This window comes from Rhagoletis pomonella, unplaced genomic scaffold (genome assembly GCF_013731165.1).
Source record: "Rhagoletis pomonella isolate Grant_MI unplaced genomic scaffold, Rhpom_1.0 Rhpom_scaffold_00004, whole genome shotgun sequence".
NCBI classification, from domain to species: domain Eukaryota; kingdom Metazoa; phylum Arthropoda; class Insecta; order Diptera; family Tephritidae; genus Rhagoletis; species Rhagoletis pomonella.
This window is the reverse complement of record NW_023458558.1, coordinates 46980422-47000246: the sequence shown is the minus strand read 5'-3', so window position 1 is coordinate 47000246 and position 19825 is coordinate 46980422. Positions and strand designations below refer to the sequence as shown.

The 19825-nt window shown below is 37.9% G+C and overlaps 1 protein-coding gene across 2 annotated transcripts in view; it reads left to right on the top strand.

The window, feature by feature from the left end:
* The window catches only part of LOC118737656, a 25024-nt gene extending 5944 nt beyond the window's left edge, over positions 1 to 19080 (top strand). For both annotated transcript variants that reach the window (XM_036468311.1, XM_036468312.1), the window contains exons 3-7: positions 8593 to 9737; positions 9846 to 13475; positions 14575 to 14735; positions 14809 to 16094; positions 17684 to 19080. In XM_036468311.1, the coding sequence (XP_036324204.1) occupies positions 8754 to 9737; positions 9846 to 13475; positions 14575 to 14735; positions 14809 to 16094; positions 17684 to 18462 (6840 nt within the window). In that variant the 5' untranslated portion in view covers positions 8593 to 8753 and the 3' untranslated portion in view covers positions 18463 to 19080. The remainder of the gene's footprint in view (positions 1 to 8592; positions 9738 to 9845; positions 13476 to 14574; positions 14736 to 14808; positions 16095 to 17683) is intronic.
* The last annotated feature ends 745 nt before the right edge of the window (positions 19081 to 19825 follow it).

Below are 19825 nucleotides of genomic sequence, written 5' to 3'. Positions count from 1 at the left end.
GTAAATCGGTTCTCTCGTTCTTACACATGTAGTTATATAGTTAGCATTATCGGATGCGATTGTCTCTTTTTGGCAATCACAATGGCACACATTTGAAAAGTAAACTGTCGGTCAGTGCTGACATAACGAATGTGAGTGTAGTGGTAATTTTGTCAGCACGTTCTTGCAGGGATGTATTTCAAGCTTTAAATGTTTAAATTTGCTTTTGTTTTTATCTTTCGTTCGCTTATTCTACTGTTGTTCATTTAGTTCCTTAATCACTTGCTTCGTATGTGTTTGTGCTGTTATTGCTTTTGCTTTGGTTGTCATTATTATCGTCTGCTGCACCCCACTCGGCATATAAATATGTTCATACATATGTGTGTGCTAGTACATATATATATAGAATAAGCGTATATATGTGGATGTGTTCAAATTGATCGCTGAAGATGCGCATAACAAAAAATAAAAGAACTGCATTACAAAACGACCAAACGAGTGCGGTGCCTGAGATTGTCTCATCGCTTCTAAAAAAGATATACCTACATACATATGTACATTGTATATACCCATACGTACTACATATTTATGTATGTACACTTTTGTTTAGGTATAACCTGTGTGCTTCAATGTGGAATCTCTTCACTGCCCCATGCATTGTTTCTTTCCGGTGACGTACATAGTTCTGAAAGAACACTTACTTTTCTCCAGGTTTCATTTTTTATGGTTGGCCATGATTAGCTCTCTTTGGTTTATGCATATGTACAATGTACATATGTATGTACATATGTATTACTTATAAGTGTGCACCTTTTCAGCTTTAAATACATAAAGCCATCCACAAATTAATTTATGTAGACAAATGTGCATACTTATGTATGTACGTACATTTGTAGTTCATGGTTTATAAAACAATAAGAATGCGACTTCTTTCTTGATACTTGGATTCTTATTTGTTTGTTTTTGCGTTCGTATTCATTGTCTTTGTCATTGTTGATTACCCGTTTCGAGTTTTGCTTTCATTATCACTTGTATTCTTTTGCCAGAAAAATATGAGTAAATGCCCGATTTGTTAAACTGTTGGGCGACTTTTAACCAGTTGTGATCGGAGAGTATTACTTCAGCACTTCAGTATCATATTTAGCGTTTCAGTAATTCAACCTTTTAGTCACTAAATCAGTGATTATGTATTTGTTTGGCTATGTGTGCGCATGTACATACCATTGTTAGTACTCTGTTACTTGAGTTATAAGCAATTTAAATATTTTCGATTAAATATTCAATTTGAAGGTCAAGCTCGAATAACGACCCCATTCAATGTTTATTTTATTAATTCATATTTTATTTTTTCGCCATGTGCATGCACAGTAGGCAAACCAACTCGTGGGGAATTCGCCGATTTGAGGGGAATTTCAGTTTGCGTGGGGAATCGGGGAATTGACCGTTTTTTGAGGGGATTTTTACCTCGTTCAATTCTAGTATGATAAAGTTTCCATTGGCCAAAAATTTACGTTGATTATTTAGAGTTTTGCTTGTCGCATTTGCTTTCCTATAACGAATAAACATAATTTATTTTCATATGAAAAAAAAACCACAAACACTTTGGCAAAACAATTTTAGACACTTGAAACTTGCACTTTATTATAATAGAATTCAATTGGCTACAAAACGGCATACTTAAAATCTTTCTAAAAAGCTCGAAATTTTTACGAAAGTTGGTGGATTTTTTTTTTTTAATTTTGCACAAAGTTTTAAACTTCGATTTATACGCTATTTGTTAAAGAATGAAGTATATTTCGGTAAAAAAATATAGCTGAAATTAAATAACGATAAAAATACTTGGTGCGGCTAAAATTTGTTCGACCAGTGTATGTACGTAAATATTATATAAACATTTTTTATTATTTTTATTATTTACTAGCAAAGCATCCGACGTCGTTCGAGGTAAACAAATAAAAATATAAAACAGTAATACAAATACATATTCAGTTCAGCATAATTTAAGGGATACAAACTATTTTCATTTATTATATTGAGGCGTCCTTATGAGCGATACTTTTAGCTTTATCGTGCTTTAACTAATATATATTGATCATTACTTGTACTAACAAATCTTGTTACATTATTAATAGTAGGTGGATTAAGGTAACAATCGAATTCCTAAATTAAAATTAGTCTACTACGGTACATTCCGTTTAGCTGCCTATTCGATTAGCTGTTTTAGTATAGCTGCACTTTTTTGGTAGAATGCTTAATTCGGAAGGAGTTTTATTTATTATCAAGGAACCTTTTTCGTTTAACAGCATCGCGAGATTAAAAAACGATGTAATCTTTACATTTAAAAATAACCTAAGGACGGTAAGGTTTAAAAAAAACACACAGTTTTAAATATCTAATAGATGAATTTATACACATATACTTAACTCTGGACACCTCTAATTGATACCTATGTCTGAATACCTAATTTCAAGTTCATGTGACTTATGGTTCCCAATTTATGGCTGATCTATGACTATTACTATAAGCACCTACCATTGATATGTCTGCATACCAAATTTAAATTTCATGTAACTTATGGTTTTGAGTTATAGCTGATAAAATTTTCCGCGCATATAGGATCTGCCGCGCTTTCTTTTACAAACTCATATATATTTATCTTTTTATAAGCACCTACCATAGCTATACCTGCATACCGAATTCGTGCGTTCGTGAAGTTCGTGCGATTTATGGTTCCGAAGTTATACCTGATAAAAAATTCCACGCGCCTATGGGATGCGCCACGCCCCCTTTTACAAACTCGTTCATATATACCCTCCTATCGCCACCTACCATTGATATGTCTACATATTAAATTTCAAGTTCGAGGGACTTATGGTTCCGAAGTTATAGATGATAAGAAAATCCACGCCTATGGGATGCGCCACGTCCCCTTTTACAAACCCATTTATATAAACCTTATTATAAGCAAATATGTATATGACTGCATACCAAATTTCAGATTGATGCGGATAAAGGAATATGGAATATGCCACGCCCCTTTCACAAACTCCTTTATACATATATACCCTCCTATAAACACCTACCATTGATATGTCTGCATACCAAATTTCAAGTTCGAGTCACTTGTGGTTCCGAAGTTATAGCTGCTAAAGGATTCCACGCCTATAGGATGTGCCACGCCCTCTTCTACAAACTCATTTATATATACCCTCATATATGCACCTACCATTGATATGTCTGCATACCAAATTTCAATTTAGGTGGGCTTATGGTTCCGAAGATATAGCTCATAAAAAATTCCACGCCTATGGGTTGTGCCACGCCCCCTTCTACAAACTCATTTATATATACCCTCATATAAGCACCTACTATTGATATGTCTGCATACCAAATTTCAAGTTCGTGTGACTTATGGTTCCGAAGTTATAGCTTATAAAAATTCCACGCCTATGGGATTTGCAACGCCTCCTTTTACAAACTCGTTTATACAGTATCGGTCATATCTATACTTATGTTTATTTATTCTTAAGAATTTTCAATTAAAATACACTTCTTTCTCTAACAAAACCCATATAAACCCAAGTTTAAAAATTTGTAGAAAACTACAAAAAAGTGCAACAAATTTTCACCTAAATTTCAAACTTTTTTCTCGGAAGTGTTTGAATTTTTCTGAATACACAGTTTTATAGCCCAATCAATTTTAGTCTGATAATATGCAAGTTTCAAATGGCTAAAAGTTACCGTTGATGTTTTAGAATTTTTTTCGCCAAAGGTGTTGCGGTTTTCTTCCATATACAAATAAATTGAGTTTATTCATTATATGGAAGCGAATGCGACAAAAAAAAGTTCTAAAAAATGAACGGTAATTCGTAGCCCCTTGAAATTTGCACATTATCAGACTAAAATTGCAGGGGCTAAAAAATTGTATACTCAAAAAAATTCTAACACTTCCGGGAAAAAAGTTTCAAATTTAGGTGAAAATTTGTAACACGTTTTTGTAGTTTTTTACAAATTGTTGAACTTGGCTATATATGGGGTTTGTCTGAGAATGAACTAAATCTTAATTGAAAATTCTTAAAAATAAATAAATAAACATAAGGGGCACACAATATCACTTGGAAATGGCGTGCTATAGATATGACCGATACTGTATATACCGTCCTATAATCACCTACCATTGATATGTCCGCATACCAAATGTCAAGTTCGTGGGAATAATGGTTCCGAAGATATAGCTGATAAAAAATTCCACACCTATGGGATGTGCCACACCCCTTTTACAAACTCGTTTATATATACCCTCGTATAAGCACCTACTGTTGATTTGTCTGCATACCAAATTTCAAGTTCGTGTCACTTGTGGTTCCGAAGTTATAGCTGATAAAAAATTCCACGCCTATGGGATGGGAGTGTTCGACGAAGTTTAGCGTGACGTTACGCTAGCTGACCCAAATCACAGTTTTCGGAATATTTCGGATATCGAGTGTGCACCGAAGTTAATTTTGGTGGCCCTGAATTGCACCTTATTCCTGAACAATATTTACCAGTGTTCGGCGAAGTTTAGTGTATACATATATATATTTTTGCAATTTTCTCGGAAACCGACTGGTCCCTTAAATAAATTTTGGAGGCCCTAAGTTGCACCTAATTCCTGAGTAATTTTTTATAATTTTTTGGAGAAGTGGGTCAGCTAGCGTGACGGACGTCTATGAGTACCGATGTAAGTAATTGTGTGTTTAGACTGCTGTGTGATAACTTTATTGTTTTATAAACTTTGAGTCCGCCTACGTCCGCCCGCCAAATAACGATTTGAGATTTTTGTTGACAGGTTCTATTTCGCGGAAGGCATTATTTCAGTTATATTTACACTTATTTTTATTTCATTGATATAAATTCTTGAATTCATACTCGTAATGTTAATTGTGAATCTTGAATTTTTACAAAAAAGCCGCAATAACCATCCAAAAACAAATTTTTCCGAGCACTCAAGCAGTATTGCCCATTGTACTTAAGGCCAAGAAACAGGATTTAGAGGAGAGGTATATGTAGGTGGGGTGGGAATTCATTACTCCTCTGCAAACTTACCAGACTCCTTTATGAATTTTGGTTCACCAATTCATCAGCCAGTTCGTTCCCAGGAACATCGTTGTGTCCTGGCACCCACATAAGTTCAAGCTCATCCATCTTGTAACGGAGTTCAGCCTCAGCTTACATTCCTGGACTAATTTTGAAGAGGTTCGAGCGGTTTCCAGGATCTTTAGATCAGCTTGGCTGTCACTGCAGATCCTGATTTTATGTCCGCGCCACCTTTCGCCAATTATCCAGTCTGCCACTTTCAGTATTGCAAAGACTTCCGATTGAAAGACCGTTGTCATTGCACCCAAAGCGGTAAAGCATCTGAAGTTTCCGCCCAGATGCCATCCAGCTCTAGTACCGTTTTCAGTTTTTGAGCCGTCAGTATCGAAAGTTTTCACCGAGCTTCCCAAGAGAGTGTCTGCATCTCTCTATTGTTCCCTTGTAGGAAATCTAACCGCGTACTTTCTACCAAAGGAGACTCTAGGTATCAGTTTGTCATTTGGTGCCAAAAACAAAGGATATTGCTCTGACAACCTTCTGAACATTTATCTGTGCCCAGAGCTCCGATCGTCCTGCCACAGATCAAAAGAGTACAGTCGGCACATCGTTTTCATTGCCTCCTCTTCGATCGCTAAATCCTGAGGCGACAAATTCAACAAATCATTAAGAGCCGGTCCTGACGTTGTACTCATGGCTCCTGTAATGCCTATACACACACTCCTTTGTAGCCTGTTTAGCACAGACCAACCATCCTTTGATATGATCCGTTATAACTACGTTGATTAAGGTTAGATCTATCACTTCTTGTCTCCTGCTGGTGAAAAAAGTGGGTTTGTTACCTATATTCTGTATTACCCATTTAGAGGACAGAATGTAGTCTAATATGTGATGTGTTTTATCATGAAATGCAAGCTTCTACTCCCTCTGAAGCTGCCAATCTTTTCGCGGATTTCTTTCGCTCCAACTTTGTGAAGGATTCGGATCCTTGTGTCGGTTATCCTCAGAGTGCCCATTCTCCTATCAATTTTGGTTCGCTTGCTATTTCAATTGATGATGTTGAGGATGGCATCCGGCATATCAAATCTTCAACTCAATCTGATGTTGATGGAATATCGTCATTCCTGTTGAAGAATTGTCCCGCCTTTGCCTATCCACTTTTTTGATCTTCAATAAATCGCTTGAACAGGGGGAGTTTATAGAAGCTTGGAAGACCACTCTTATCACCCCGGTATTCAAATCTGGCAATAAAAACGATATAAGCAACTATCGGCCAATAGCAAAATTATCAACGATATCCAAATTATTTGAGTTTATTGTCAAACAAAAAGTATTTTTTGCTGTTAGTCTCTTAATATCTGTTAATCAGCATGGTTTTATGCCTGGAAGGTCCACTGTAACTAACCTAGCTGTTTTTACCGAATCCTGTTTAACTGCCTTTAATAACCGTCTGCAAGTCGATACCGTATATACGGACTTTTCGAAGGGGTTTGACAAAGTCTGTCATTCAAATTAATTTTAAAATTGGCTAGCTTAGGTTTTCATTCAGCTTTTTTATCTTGGGTAAAATCATATCTTTCTTCGCGGAATTGTGTTGTTGTAGTTGACAATGTGTCCTCCTATCCCTTCATCGCCTCCTCTGGAGTTCCTCAGGGGAGCATCTTGGGTCCAATGCTTTTCGTGATTTTCATTAATGATATTTCTAGTTGTTTCAACTTTTCAAAATTTTTATTGTATGCGGATGACTTGAAAATCTATTCTACAATTTCTAATGCTTCAGACTCATTCAATCTACAGGCTGATCTTAATAATGTGGTTGCTTGGTGCTCCAAAAATAGATTAAATTTAAATATAAAAAAGTGTTACCATGTCTCCTACTCCAAATCACGTTCCATTACCCAGACTTCGTATCTCATAGGTGACTCGCAGCTTGCCACCATTGGTGAAGTTTCTGACTTAGGTGTAATTTTTGATGCTAGATTTCTTTTTCACAGCCACTTAAATTATACCATTGCAAAGTCATATTCAATGCTTGCATTTATCCGTCGATTTAGCTCGGACTTCACTGATCCATATACCATAAAATTACTATACACTACTCTTGTTCGTTCTAAGCTCGAGTACGCTGTCTTCATCTGGCGACCATATTATGAATGTCATATCAACAGAATTGAACTTGGCTCATATTTGAAAGGTGTACTGGTAGCGCAAAATATGTAAATGCTTCAGCAAAAAAATAAAACTAACACAAGTGTTGGATTTTTTAACTATCAATCAGCCTCATTGCGTAAGTCGTAAATTAGGCTAAATTGTACGACTCGACAACATTGGCACTGTCGACTGTCGTGCTGAAATAAGTGAACGACGAAAATCGTCGAAAACTATCCAGTGCTGCCAAGTTTTTCCGTTTTAATACACTAGTCGAGTCGAAATTTTAGGCAATGACATGAAATTTTCGTTACGATTCGACTCTCGAAAAACGACTTGCATTCGACAGGACTCTCGCAATGAGGCTGAATATTAGTGAAGAAAAAAATTTCTCATTAGGCTGATTTTTTTTTTTACTATTCGACTGTTAATTTTAGTGAACAATTATTTTATTTCACGATTACTATTGTACTGTCAGTCTGATATATTGCAATTCACCAATCAACATGAAAAGTAGTAGTGAACAATTTTGCACTGAAAATTTACAGTCGACGAATAAACCAGAAATTAATCAGCTGAAACTTGCAAATTGTTACTGGTTTTGCGTTTACGTAATCTTTGGATATTTTTCTCTATGAGAGGGAAATCTAAGAAATGAAGTTGTTGGAGTGTTGCTGGCAAGTTACTGGATAAATTTTACATGAACAAATCTGTAGTGTTTTTCTTAATAATAATTTTGACAGTGGTAACTCTTTCCAACTGAAAATCTTGGTGTTGGTAAGTCTCCTAAGGAGACAGAGTTTTCCGATTGAAAAATATTGATTTTCGAGAACTCTGTACCATTTCTACGAAAAAGTGTTAAATTGGAAAACTTCATGGGCTTTAAGGATGTTCTAAATATCTTTTCTTTTTAACAAAAAAAAAAAATGTTGGTATCCTCTTTTCCATTTAGAAAAATTCTAGGGGGCGAGAGTAACAGTTTAAACTTCCTCCTCGCATGTATTTTTGGACCACCCTACTGAACATACACACATAATATAACCAGAATTTTAATGAAAAGAAACGGGTAGACTTTAAGCCCGGCCGATTAGAAGAGTAGATTTCAACTCTTTGAAAAAATGGAGTAATTATAATCCGAAGTCTGTACGCTGGTCTCTTTACAAAGGAAAACGTGTTTGAGTCGTGCGAAATATGGTTGCCAGATGTTGTTGCTAATTTTAAGACTTGGAAATCATCAGATAATTTAAGAGTTATTACAATTTGACTGAATTTTTATGCAAATAAAAGCATTTGATATAAAAAATATTTTATTTCTTGTTGAGTGTGACTGCGAGTTTATTGTTTAAGTTTTAAAAGTCGTCCAGCATTAAACGAATCTCCTTCTCTTTCTAGTAAAACCTCGCTTAGTTCGCTGATCTTTTAACGAAGATGGGTTTATATAAAAGTGTATCGATTTTATGATTTCAAGCCTTATCGTCTTGAAAGAAATTCTGCAGTAGCATCAAATTAAATCCAATCCATACAAAGTCCACGAAGCATAGAAGAAATTCAAAATGGGGGAGAACGTACAGTGTCCAGTATGCACGCTATTTCTGCATGCTGGCATGAACCTTTCCGATCATTTAGAGACGCATCCTAAGGAACAAGTAATTAAGGCTCTGGTGCAGATGACAATTTCGGGTAGTGGAGGCACTATTGCGGGAACTGCGCTTGCGGCATCCTTAAGTGGGGGTGGTGAATCTAAAGCAGATCCGGACGAAAAACCGAAGACGGAAACCATTGTTGCGGATGCAAATGCAACCAGCAATGCGACACCGAGCAAGCTATCACCCTTTATATCTGCCGGGCCGACTCAGAACAACAGTCTGAACTTCACAGCTGCGTTTAGTGCAATATCAGCAATAACTAAACCATCGACATCATCCGCAGCCGCCTCCACTGCAACAGCGACCGTCGGGCCACCAGTTGATACCGCTGCAATCACAAAGGGCACTGGTGTGAAAGATATTGTGGATGACAAGTCCGAATGTGTTAATAATGGCAAAGATAAAGTTAAGGTTTCACCCACAACTGTGGCCCCACTTAGCGCTGTCGGGCAAATTCTTCCCGGCAATTTTGAGGAATTCTCTGCCAATAGATATGGTAAAACACAGCAAAAACAAATATCACCAAGTCAATTAGAACAACAACAGCAAAAGCATCAGCAAAATCAAAATCAACATGATATAGATAGCGTGAGTGCAAGTCGCGCAAATGCCCCACAACGCACTGCATTAGCACCACCTCCTCCAACAGTGGTACCACTGCCTCTAGTGGTTGGCCAAATACCGAACAAACTGCTACATCCATCACATTCAGCCACACTATTTGCAAGTAATGTCACTACTCATCGTCAGGTTCAAATGCATCCGATTCAGCAGTCACATCCACATGTTCAAAATCAGTTTCAACAACAGCAGCAAAGTCATAATCTGCAGCAGCAGAATCTTAAATTATATTATTCTACAGCTTTGCCGACTCCACCGCCTACCCTCCAGGTACGTTTGATCCTGACACAAGAAACTTGACTCTATTTTTCCTCAAGACCAAATGTTATATTGACTTGAACCGATGTTTTCTGTAATAACCTTTCATTTAACTTACAGCTTTTCCCCTTCCATGCCACAACGCAAATACAGCATCAAAAACCACCGCCCGCGTATGGCACTGCGATAAGCCAAATTCGATCTCAACATAACCAAAACAAAAATAAGCATCCAACAGGTGATAAGAATCAAGTGCACCATCATCATCAGCAACAGCCACAGCCACAGCAATTGCAGCAACAATTGCAGCAGCTTCCACAACAAATTCAACAGCCGACAATGCATCCGGCGCCATTACAAACAAGAGCTCTAACAACGCTTCAATTACACCACCGTAACCAACAACAGACACTTGCTAATATACCAACTTTAAACATAAAACCTTCGATTCTACCGAAACCAACCGAACTGCTACCACCGCCTCCACCACCAACACGCACATCTAACAATTTGCAGCAGCTCCATCAACACTTGCCACATTCGATGTCAACTTTCGTCCATTCGATGAAAGCGTCGCCAGCTGTGCATCAACGAGGTGCTACAGCTGGTTCTGAGCACAGTGCTATGGCCAGTGTCACTACACTAACTCAGGCGCATTCTTCAAATACGGTCTCCCATGCTACTGCAGGGCCTGCCATTATAGCCATTGCATCAGCTGGTGGCATTAGGCAAGTATCTTCACCCTATAATTCATTGATGACAGCGGCACAATCTCCTTCATCATCAGTGTTGCGTTACGCTGAATCGCCAGTAGCGCACTATTTAGAGCGCGACAATGGTGATTTTATCGTTCAGGAAACACCGAAACACATTGTCGAGTGCGTGGAGAAGGATAATGGTGAGTTTTCGGTGATCGAGCGTATATATCAGTCACCGTTAAGTGTGTTACACATACACGAGGATAACGAAAAAGATGACGAAGGTGGGGATAACGACGAAAGCGATATAAAAGACAACGACAAAAAGAAGGTACAAACAATCCCCGAGCAAACGGAAGGAAGTGAAGTTGAAACAATGGATATTGAATGCCCTGGAAGTCCCACAGAAACCATAAAATCGGGCGAAGAAGACAAATGTGAGCAGTCTGCTTCAGACAGGAGTCCTCAGGTAAATAATGCAGAAACTAGTGTCGACAATAGCACAGCTGAAGGGAATGTAGAGACAAAAGGATATACTAGCGAAAGGTCATCTGCAAGCCCCAGCAATGGCAGTAACAGTAATGCAAATAGCGATACAGGCACACCATTACATAGTGCGTCCGTTGATTCTCTCAATACAGAAATAATCAACGATCCCATTGCTGTTTCGAGTTCCAGTTCAAATATTAACACCGAATCCAATGTGGTGCCCAGTTCTTCATCAAGCTCCAACCAAAGTCCTAATTCTGCCGGAACATCGCGTAAGCGCAGTTCAAAGAATACTATAACAGTGCTGAGCGACGTGCAGTTAAATTTGGATGAATATCTCGATCTTGTTGGCAATATAATAGCATCTAGTAAAATTACAGCGAAGAGCAGTGCATTATCGGGTGCCATGCCGATACCTTTGCTGAAAGTTGAAAAAGAGGAGCCGATTGATGATGACTACGAAATTAATAATCAACCACCGGATCAGCATAAGTTCGACGAACTTAAGGATGGATATTTTAACGAAGAAAACCAGATTAATGAGTTTCCCGAATCAACTGTAATCGAACCACCTACAACCGCCAACAAAAATGAGACTGAAAAAATAGTTGAAAATAATTGTAGTAGCAATAAAGTTAGAATAAATGACAGTGACAATGATACAAAGGCTGCCAGTTCCACAATGCCACAGATGCAAAGTGCGAATACAAGTGCTCTAACATCCACGTCGGCTACAGGACCATCAACAGCAACGTGCTCCAGTCATGTAACCAGTGTTATACGCATGGCAACAACTAGTCAGCAACAACAGCCGCAAAAAGAATTACCGCAATCAGCTGTGGACTTTTCGGCGGTAATAGAAAAAAAATCTCAAAAATTGTATGCAGAACTAGCTACTTCTTCAAACAAAACGCAAGTTACATCAATAATAATTCAGGATTTGTCGCGGCAACATTTTATACAATTACAAGAGGAGCAACAGGCGCATAAAGACGAACATCAGCAACAGCAGCAATTAGTTAATGTACAGCCTGAATCAGATTCACAGGCTGAGCTGGACACACAAGCTCCTCCCTTGAGTTCACTGCCAGTGCAGAAAAGAGGCCCAAAGAAGCTGGTTATCAAGCCAAAAGTAACAAAGACTGATGCAAATGCTAACCTCAACCAAAACAACAAAAGCAACATCACCCAAACCCAAAATATAAATAGGGACTTTAAGGAAGTAAAACTCCAAGTTCTTACAGAAGAAGCACTATGCGAACAACCGACAACCTCATCCAAAGCAAGAATGGAATTGGAGGAGAAGATACAGCAACAACATAAAGAACAGCAAATGACACATACAATAGCACACAAATTAATAAAAAGTGAGCCAAACACATCAGTTTACGAAGCGAATATAAACAGGGTCTGCATTAAAGGAAACACGTTGGGCCATAGCATATTGGAGAATCATTTAAACTCCAGTTCTAATAATTGTGAAACCATCATTCAATGTAAGACCGAACAGGAGCCGCAAGCAAGCTCTCTGCAGCTGCTCAAAGAGGAAACAAAAGAGATCACCAATTCCAATGACAATGATGATGCCCGTGTTCTGTTGGATTTTGCAAATTCAAAGAAACGAGAACCCACACATACGAGCGTGGCTAATTTTCTCTCTGCCACTTCAATTTTCTCTAATACTTCGAGTACTATGAATGAGAAGAAACCGACGACGGGTCTCACTATTACCAATACAAATAGCACCGAATCACATGCCGCCTTGCGTTGCGAAGACGAATTTATAGCCCATGACGATGTGCAAGAGATCGTAGTTTCATCATCATATTCACAATCACAATCGGCTTCAGATGTACCTACCACTGCAACCAATAGCACGACCACATCTAATGCTAAGGATTTAATTACTGTTCAACAACAACAACAGCAGCAACAACAACAACATCAACACCAGCAACAGCAGCATCAACTCAATCACAACTTCACCGATTATCCATTTAGCTTTCTATATGGCAACGGTGGTGGTGTAGCTGCTGGTGTACAGCAGACGGATGCAAAAGGAGGTAATTTCTCAGCCATATATCAACAGGCGACACAGGACGCTACCACAGCTGCAACACTTGCATCCGGCAGCAACACCGTGCACACAGATGAATCCACCAGTTCAACTCAACAGCAACAAGCACATACTAATCGCTTTGGGAGCGTACGTGGCGGTAGTGGCGATATAGGAAATAATGCTTCACACTGGTACCATCATGCAATGGCCACGGCAAATGCTGATTTCGAAACAGCTTTGGGGGTCGATTGCAATGCCGCCGTAGATGGTGGTGACGTAGGCAAATACTTGGATCTGGATACTTGTAAGCGAGAAATTGTAGTTGGCATGCCTGGCGCACCATCTTCGACCTCGTCCTCTTTCGCTGCTGCCACAGAGAGCAGCTTGGCTGGTGGTTGCACTACAGATGCACTGAATATACGTACTGATGAAAAGATGCCGGCAAAGGGTGAGATTTCTGGACAGGAAAGCAATTGCGACATCGAGAACTCTTGGAGTCAGCCGGTAAGTAAAATACATATATGGGAAATAATTAAAATTACACCAAAAGACAATTCTCTTTATGCGCCAATTATCCACCGAAATAAGAAACATTTACCTTTACTAGTTTCAAAGTGTTAACCAAAGGATCATTAAAGGCGAGGTATTAATTGTAATCTGCCCCCGGTAGTGAAGGCACTTGAGGCCTTACTACATGTTACTGTTTAACTACTACAAGATGAAGCTTCCTTAGCCACAGGAGGGAGTTTCTATGATCTTCTACTCTGACGATTTCTCCATATTGGCGTCCGATTCTCCATATTGGCATTGCTGACCTTTGTTTGAACGTAATCGACTATTTCGCCGATATTTCTCGCTTCTTTACTGCAAGAAGCTACACCCTCTCCCCTATCAAATTGCGGCCAGCCTTTTTACTACCTGGCCAAGAATAAGAATAAAATTGTATGTGTTACTTTTGACAGCTTGAAAATGTCAATAAAGTACAAAGCTGCAAAGGGCCTCCTTCCATTTTCAATTCACTTTTTTTAGTTTTTAGATTATTCTCACTTTTCGTGTGTTCTTTAATTTCCGTTAATTTAAATTCAGTTGAGTTTGACATTTTTCAAGATTTTGCCAGCAAAAATTCTTCTGACTAAAGGTAGGACCGCTCTGCAGGGGCATTACGCGACACGGCGCGACACTTTTTGGTGTACCGCACTGAGACTGCAGTTAAACAAAACGATGTTGGCAACACACAATTTCCAATTGGATGGTTTTAAATTATGCTGCGCCAGTTTGGTGACCGGATACTAGTGCGACACTGTTTTCTGATGTCGGCTGAGCACCGTCTAACCAGCGAGACCTTAAAACTCTCCCATTTAATAAGCACAATCTAATACTGGGCAAGCGATTCCTGCTCGGTTGTAACCGCATCAGAATTAACTCTTATCAATCCAGACTCGACTCCGATAGACCCGCAAAAAATGCTGGTGTATTGCTGCAAAACTGTGTTAAAATATCAAATTGAGCATCTGAAAGCGCGTTATAATTATTAGCAAAAATATTTACTAATTGTATATTTAATTAGCATTTAGGTAATAGACAATATCAATAACAATTATAGATGTATGGTGAACTTTCTGCGCGATTTTTCAAAACCACCTTTCCCGGGATATTTCAACATGAAAATGGTTGGAATCACGATGAGTACTTTACCGTACAGGATTTGAGCGCTTCAGCTGCTGCAACAGGAAATGCCACCTCTTCGAACCGTTCAGGCAAAAGGTCTACATTAATTCCCTCATATTCACTTAATTTGATTTTAAACTAAAACTCTAAATTATTTTATTCAAATTAGCTTTGATTTTCGTCTCCCTCTGGAAGCATCTACCTCAGCGGCAGCAAATGGTAATAATAACTTCCAACTTTTCGCGCGGCATGCTGATGCTTTACCCTCCACTTCATCAACTAATAAAAAGAAACGTAAACGCGATAGTAATGCCAGGGCTGACAAAACGGGACTATCACGCATGCAGCCAACCGCTACAATAACATCACAACAGTTATTGTTACACCAACAGCAGCAGCAACAACAGCAACTGCAGGCACCTGAGCAGTTGCAACACTTACAGCATAGTGATAATATTGCAACGTCTACAGCACTTATGATGGGTGGGACTACGGCCTCCGATGGTACAGCTGCTGCCAACGCTACTACTTCGTTGAGTGCAGATCAGAGACGACAACGCAAGAAAGTATATCAGTGCACACATTGCACAGCCGAGTTCCCCAAGCTTAAGGATCGTAATTCCCATATGATAACACAACATAATTATGTGCGTCAAAATCGACGACTGATTTGTGTCCAACGTCCGGCTACGATAGCGCCAACAGGTGCGGCTGTTCCTTCTTCATCCGACACAATTGCTGGTGGTGTCGACAATGTTGTTGTTGTAAATATGGCAGATGGTTACAATAGTTCGGTTGTTCGTTCAGATAGCATGGAATTCCTGGAGGATTCCAAACAAGACATTGTCAAAATTGAAGTGGACAATGTATACCAACCATTAACTTCTGCTAACGCTCCTGTGGTGACGGCTGCATCCACATCTGGCAGTGGTGAGGGCATCGATTCTAAGCCAGAACTTTTGGACAAAAAGCCAAGCTTAGCACTGTTGCCAGCAAGCAGTTCAAATGCAAACGATGCAGGTGATGGCGTCGGAGACGCAGTTGACACAAAACCCGCACTGCAACCGCTGGCGATGACTACACCAGCCGCAAAATTGGCTGCGCTCTACCGTATGCTGGTATCCTATAACATTTCAACATTGAAAGACAGTCATAACCTTAGTGAGTTGGAGCAGAAAGTGATTGAGCAATCGATATTTTTCTGTTACGTGTGCCGTCGTAATTTCACGTCGGTCAAATTATATGATGCTCATCTGAGTGAACATCCCGCCGAATGTTTCACTTGTGGAAAAACGTTTCAGCGTTGGAAGAATTTCTCACTACATTTGAAACGCCATTTGGGCTGGAAAGAGTTCGGTTGCAATGTGTGTGACAAAAAGTTTGTGGTGCGTAGCGCGTTGGTGGAACATATGCGTATGCATACTGGACACACGCCACTCAAGTGTAAAGTATGCGGTAAGTGCATTGCATGTGTTTTTATCAGAGATCGCAAATAACAGTTAACTTGAAAACATATCTATTGAGCTTGTCAGGCGCAGCAATATATCCAACTTTTCCACGCAAATCGCTGTCAAATTTAGAAAGAGAAAAATTATTATTTTGCTGTGTGAACAGCCAGAAAGATATTTCTGTCACATTTCGGAAATCGGTCTTTTTTTTAGATTGGGGCTTAGTGGGTTATTTTCCATCTGATGTATATGGTAATACCGCTGAGTGCTAGAACCACGTGCAAAAGTTTCTGCTTATATTTGTATCATGCTTATTATTTTCAATTCTTGGTTTCTCTCTTTAAGTGTTGTTATATTAATTTAAAATGTGTATTGCGGCCTAACAAGTAACCGCGTTATTCCTCTAAATTATTTTTAGTAATGTCAGCATATTTAATTCAGATTGTATTTAAATGGCCGGGAACTAAGTCCTCATACCGCCAGGTTATTCCCCAATTGGATAGTTTTAAAATCATTCGTAATATTTTTAGGTTGAAAGTTCCAATAATAGTAAGTAAAATTTATTTCTTTCAAATATTTCTTATTTCGTTTCTTGGATGTTTGTTAATACATTTTGTACATTACAGTTAATTTGCTCATACGAACAGTTTCAACGGTACGTTTTAACATTTTCATTTAAATGTAATATTAATTTCCTTTATGTCAACGTCTATTACAATACGAATGTAATTATCATTATATCATATTATCTTCACTTGGTTTGAAACTTTATATATTATATTTAATGAAACGACTTCATTTTTGTGTGTGTGTCAGTCAGCACGACCATAACAGTCGAGGAACCATTTTCAACAGAAATCAGTTTCAGAAATAAAACTTGCATGATGTGACTGCAATTGAGAGAGCGCAAAACGATTTCGAAAATATATTTCACTTGCCCGTGCTGCACTATCAATCTGCAATTCGCTTTTCGGAAACAAGAAACGGTTTTTCACTGGGCGATATTCGGTCGTCTGTAGTTTATAACACCGTGTAAGTTAAAGAAAATAAAAATAAGTTCAGATTTCCTTGAGATTTTTCGAGATTCTTCGTATTTGAATTTTATTTTTCGCAATCTTTGCTATTTTTTTTTACTTTTCGATATCTTTTATTTATATTTTGGAGTCTTTCGACACTTTTATGTGCTTTTACGGTGTTCGTCGTGTTTAATTTTCAGAAACTTTAGGGTTTTCTCGAGATTATTCAAGTTTAATTTTTGGAACCTTCGTAATTTTTGGGGCTTTTTTAGGACATTTCGAAATTCTTCGTACATTTAAATCTTTCTTCGTATGAATGCTTAATAAATAAAAAAAAAGCTTACCGGTCGTTCTTCGTTGAAAAATATTGGTCGAATTTCGCGAGTTATTTTTACGCCAAAGAAAAGCAAAAAAAAAACAGTTTTCTCAATTAACTCTAAATTTGATAATAATATTTTTAACAGCGCATTTTACAGCTCACTAAAACAAAAATAACTTTTGTTTGATATCTCTAGTTTTCATATAAGTATATATGTAATCGAGCTAATTGTCAAACATTTTTGCATTTCCCTTTGTTCAGGCAAGTACTTTAAGCGCTACTCGAATTTAACGCAACATCGTAAACGTCATGGCAAGCAGATCATAAGGAAAAAGGAATATGTGTGTCATTGTGGGGAAGTGTTGCCTTCGAAGGCGCGATTCCTTTGGCATAAGGAAACACACGACGCTAAACCGAAATGTTGCCCATACTGTTGTGATCGTTTCGTGCATGCGAACTCCTTGCGCCGCCACATCCGCTTAGCACACTCTGATAAATTTGACTATACTGAACCGATGGAGTGTCCTTTATGCAAGCAAACATTTGCAAAGTCTTCCATCAAGGCGCACATGGCCACACATTCGATGGACACACAACATGACTGCCCAATTTGCAGCAAATCGTTTTCCACCAAATGGAATTTGAAAATTCATTCTTGGGTACATGCCAATCGCACCGCGAAACCATTCAAATGCGAGCACTGCCCCAAGGCGTTTGTACGCGAGGTGGATTTCAAGAATCACATGAACGCACACAAACAAATTAAACCGTACACATGTGAATATTGTGGCTGCAAGTTCATACGGAAATACAACTATATGCGGCATCGACGTGAGCATCACGGCAACAAGAAGTTCACCTGTGACCTGTGCAAAAAGTCCTTCCATCGGCATTATTATCTCATCGAACATCGACGCATACATACCGGCGAACGGCCATTTCAATGCACCATATGCGGAAAAAGTTCCACAACGAAAACCAATCACAACAAACATTTGAAAATACATCACTCGCGTGATCCCTTCACCGTTGAAGCGTAAGCGAATGTATGCAAATAGTATTGGATCAATCATGATTTTAGGGTTAAAGAAGAGCAACATTTGAAATGCATTCAAATAATAGCACTTAATAAGCGATGAGTAAGCGCGTCGTTTAGAGGCCAGCAGCGAGCAATTGGCGAATCATAAAAGAATTTTTTTCTCTTAATCTATTCGTGTATGTGTGTGTAATTTAAATGAGTATTATAAACATTACTGAATTACTGAATAACGAATTAATGCGGTAAGTAGTTGTTAAGGCTAAAATTTATGTGCTGAAACTAGTTGGCAAAGTGTTGAAGCAATGCATAAATATGAATGTGTATGCCATTTTCAGATGGAACTCGTTTTAGATAAGTATCATTACGTCATTGCGTGCAAACCTTTCAATTGGAAATTGCATATGTACTAATACTAAATGTTGGCAACAATTGATGTACATACATATTACTAATTTACTAAAGTTTTCATATATTATTGATTTATCTAAAAATTTGAAGTTGACATTTTTAAACCAGCCTTTGCTTCTGGCTCATAACTGATTGAGAAAAATTTCGGCTCTTAAAAATTTGTTTATTCGGTTGGCTAGGGAAATAGGTTTTCAAAACTAATAGGCACTTATATCATGATAAAAATATAGTAAGGTAGAACCGCTGAGAGTCACTTTTAAAATTCTTGACGTTTCCAAACAATTTAATTTTTAAATTTACTCACAAACTCACACACACATTTTCATTTTCAATCTCAAGCAACAACAATTTCGAACAATTTCAATTTTTTATTTTCACTTTTATATGATTTTAAAATGTTGGCAAACTTCAAAAAAAAATCATGGCCGACAAATTGAGAGAACGGTTCTACCTTGCTATGTTTTTATCATGACTTATATTTTATAAAATATATATTCTGCATTCAGTATGGGATCTTGTTAGTTGTAAGTTGACTTCATGTGATTTTGTTTTTATGCAAGCTAAAATGCAAAATTTTGTTTTTAAAACTCTTGAAATTCGCCACTGTTAATACTTATTGTTGCTGCAGTTCGAAACAGTTTGATAGCAATTATTATAGTTATTCTCAATTGAGAAAAAGCTTTTGCTGTTTTTTTCCCCCATAAATTCTACCTAAGTATTACATTTTATTTTGTAAGCCTTTATCAAGCTCATGAAATACAAAAACGCTTTGGTATATAATAGCTTTTATGCAATTTATCGGCTAGTTTTATTTTTATAATTATTTTTTAAAAATATTAGTTTCCATCTGAAAATGGTTTTTGAAATAACAAATCTATTTAATAGAATAAAGTAGATATTTGCAAATCAATTGTCATACGCATGGGATTACTCAATCAAAAATCTAAATAATATAG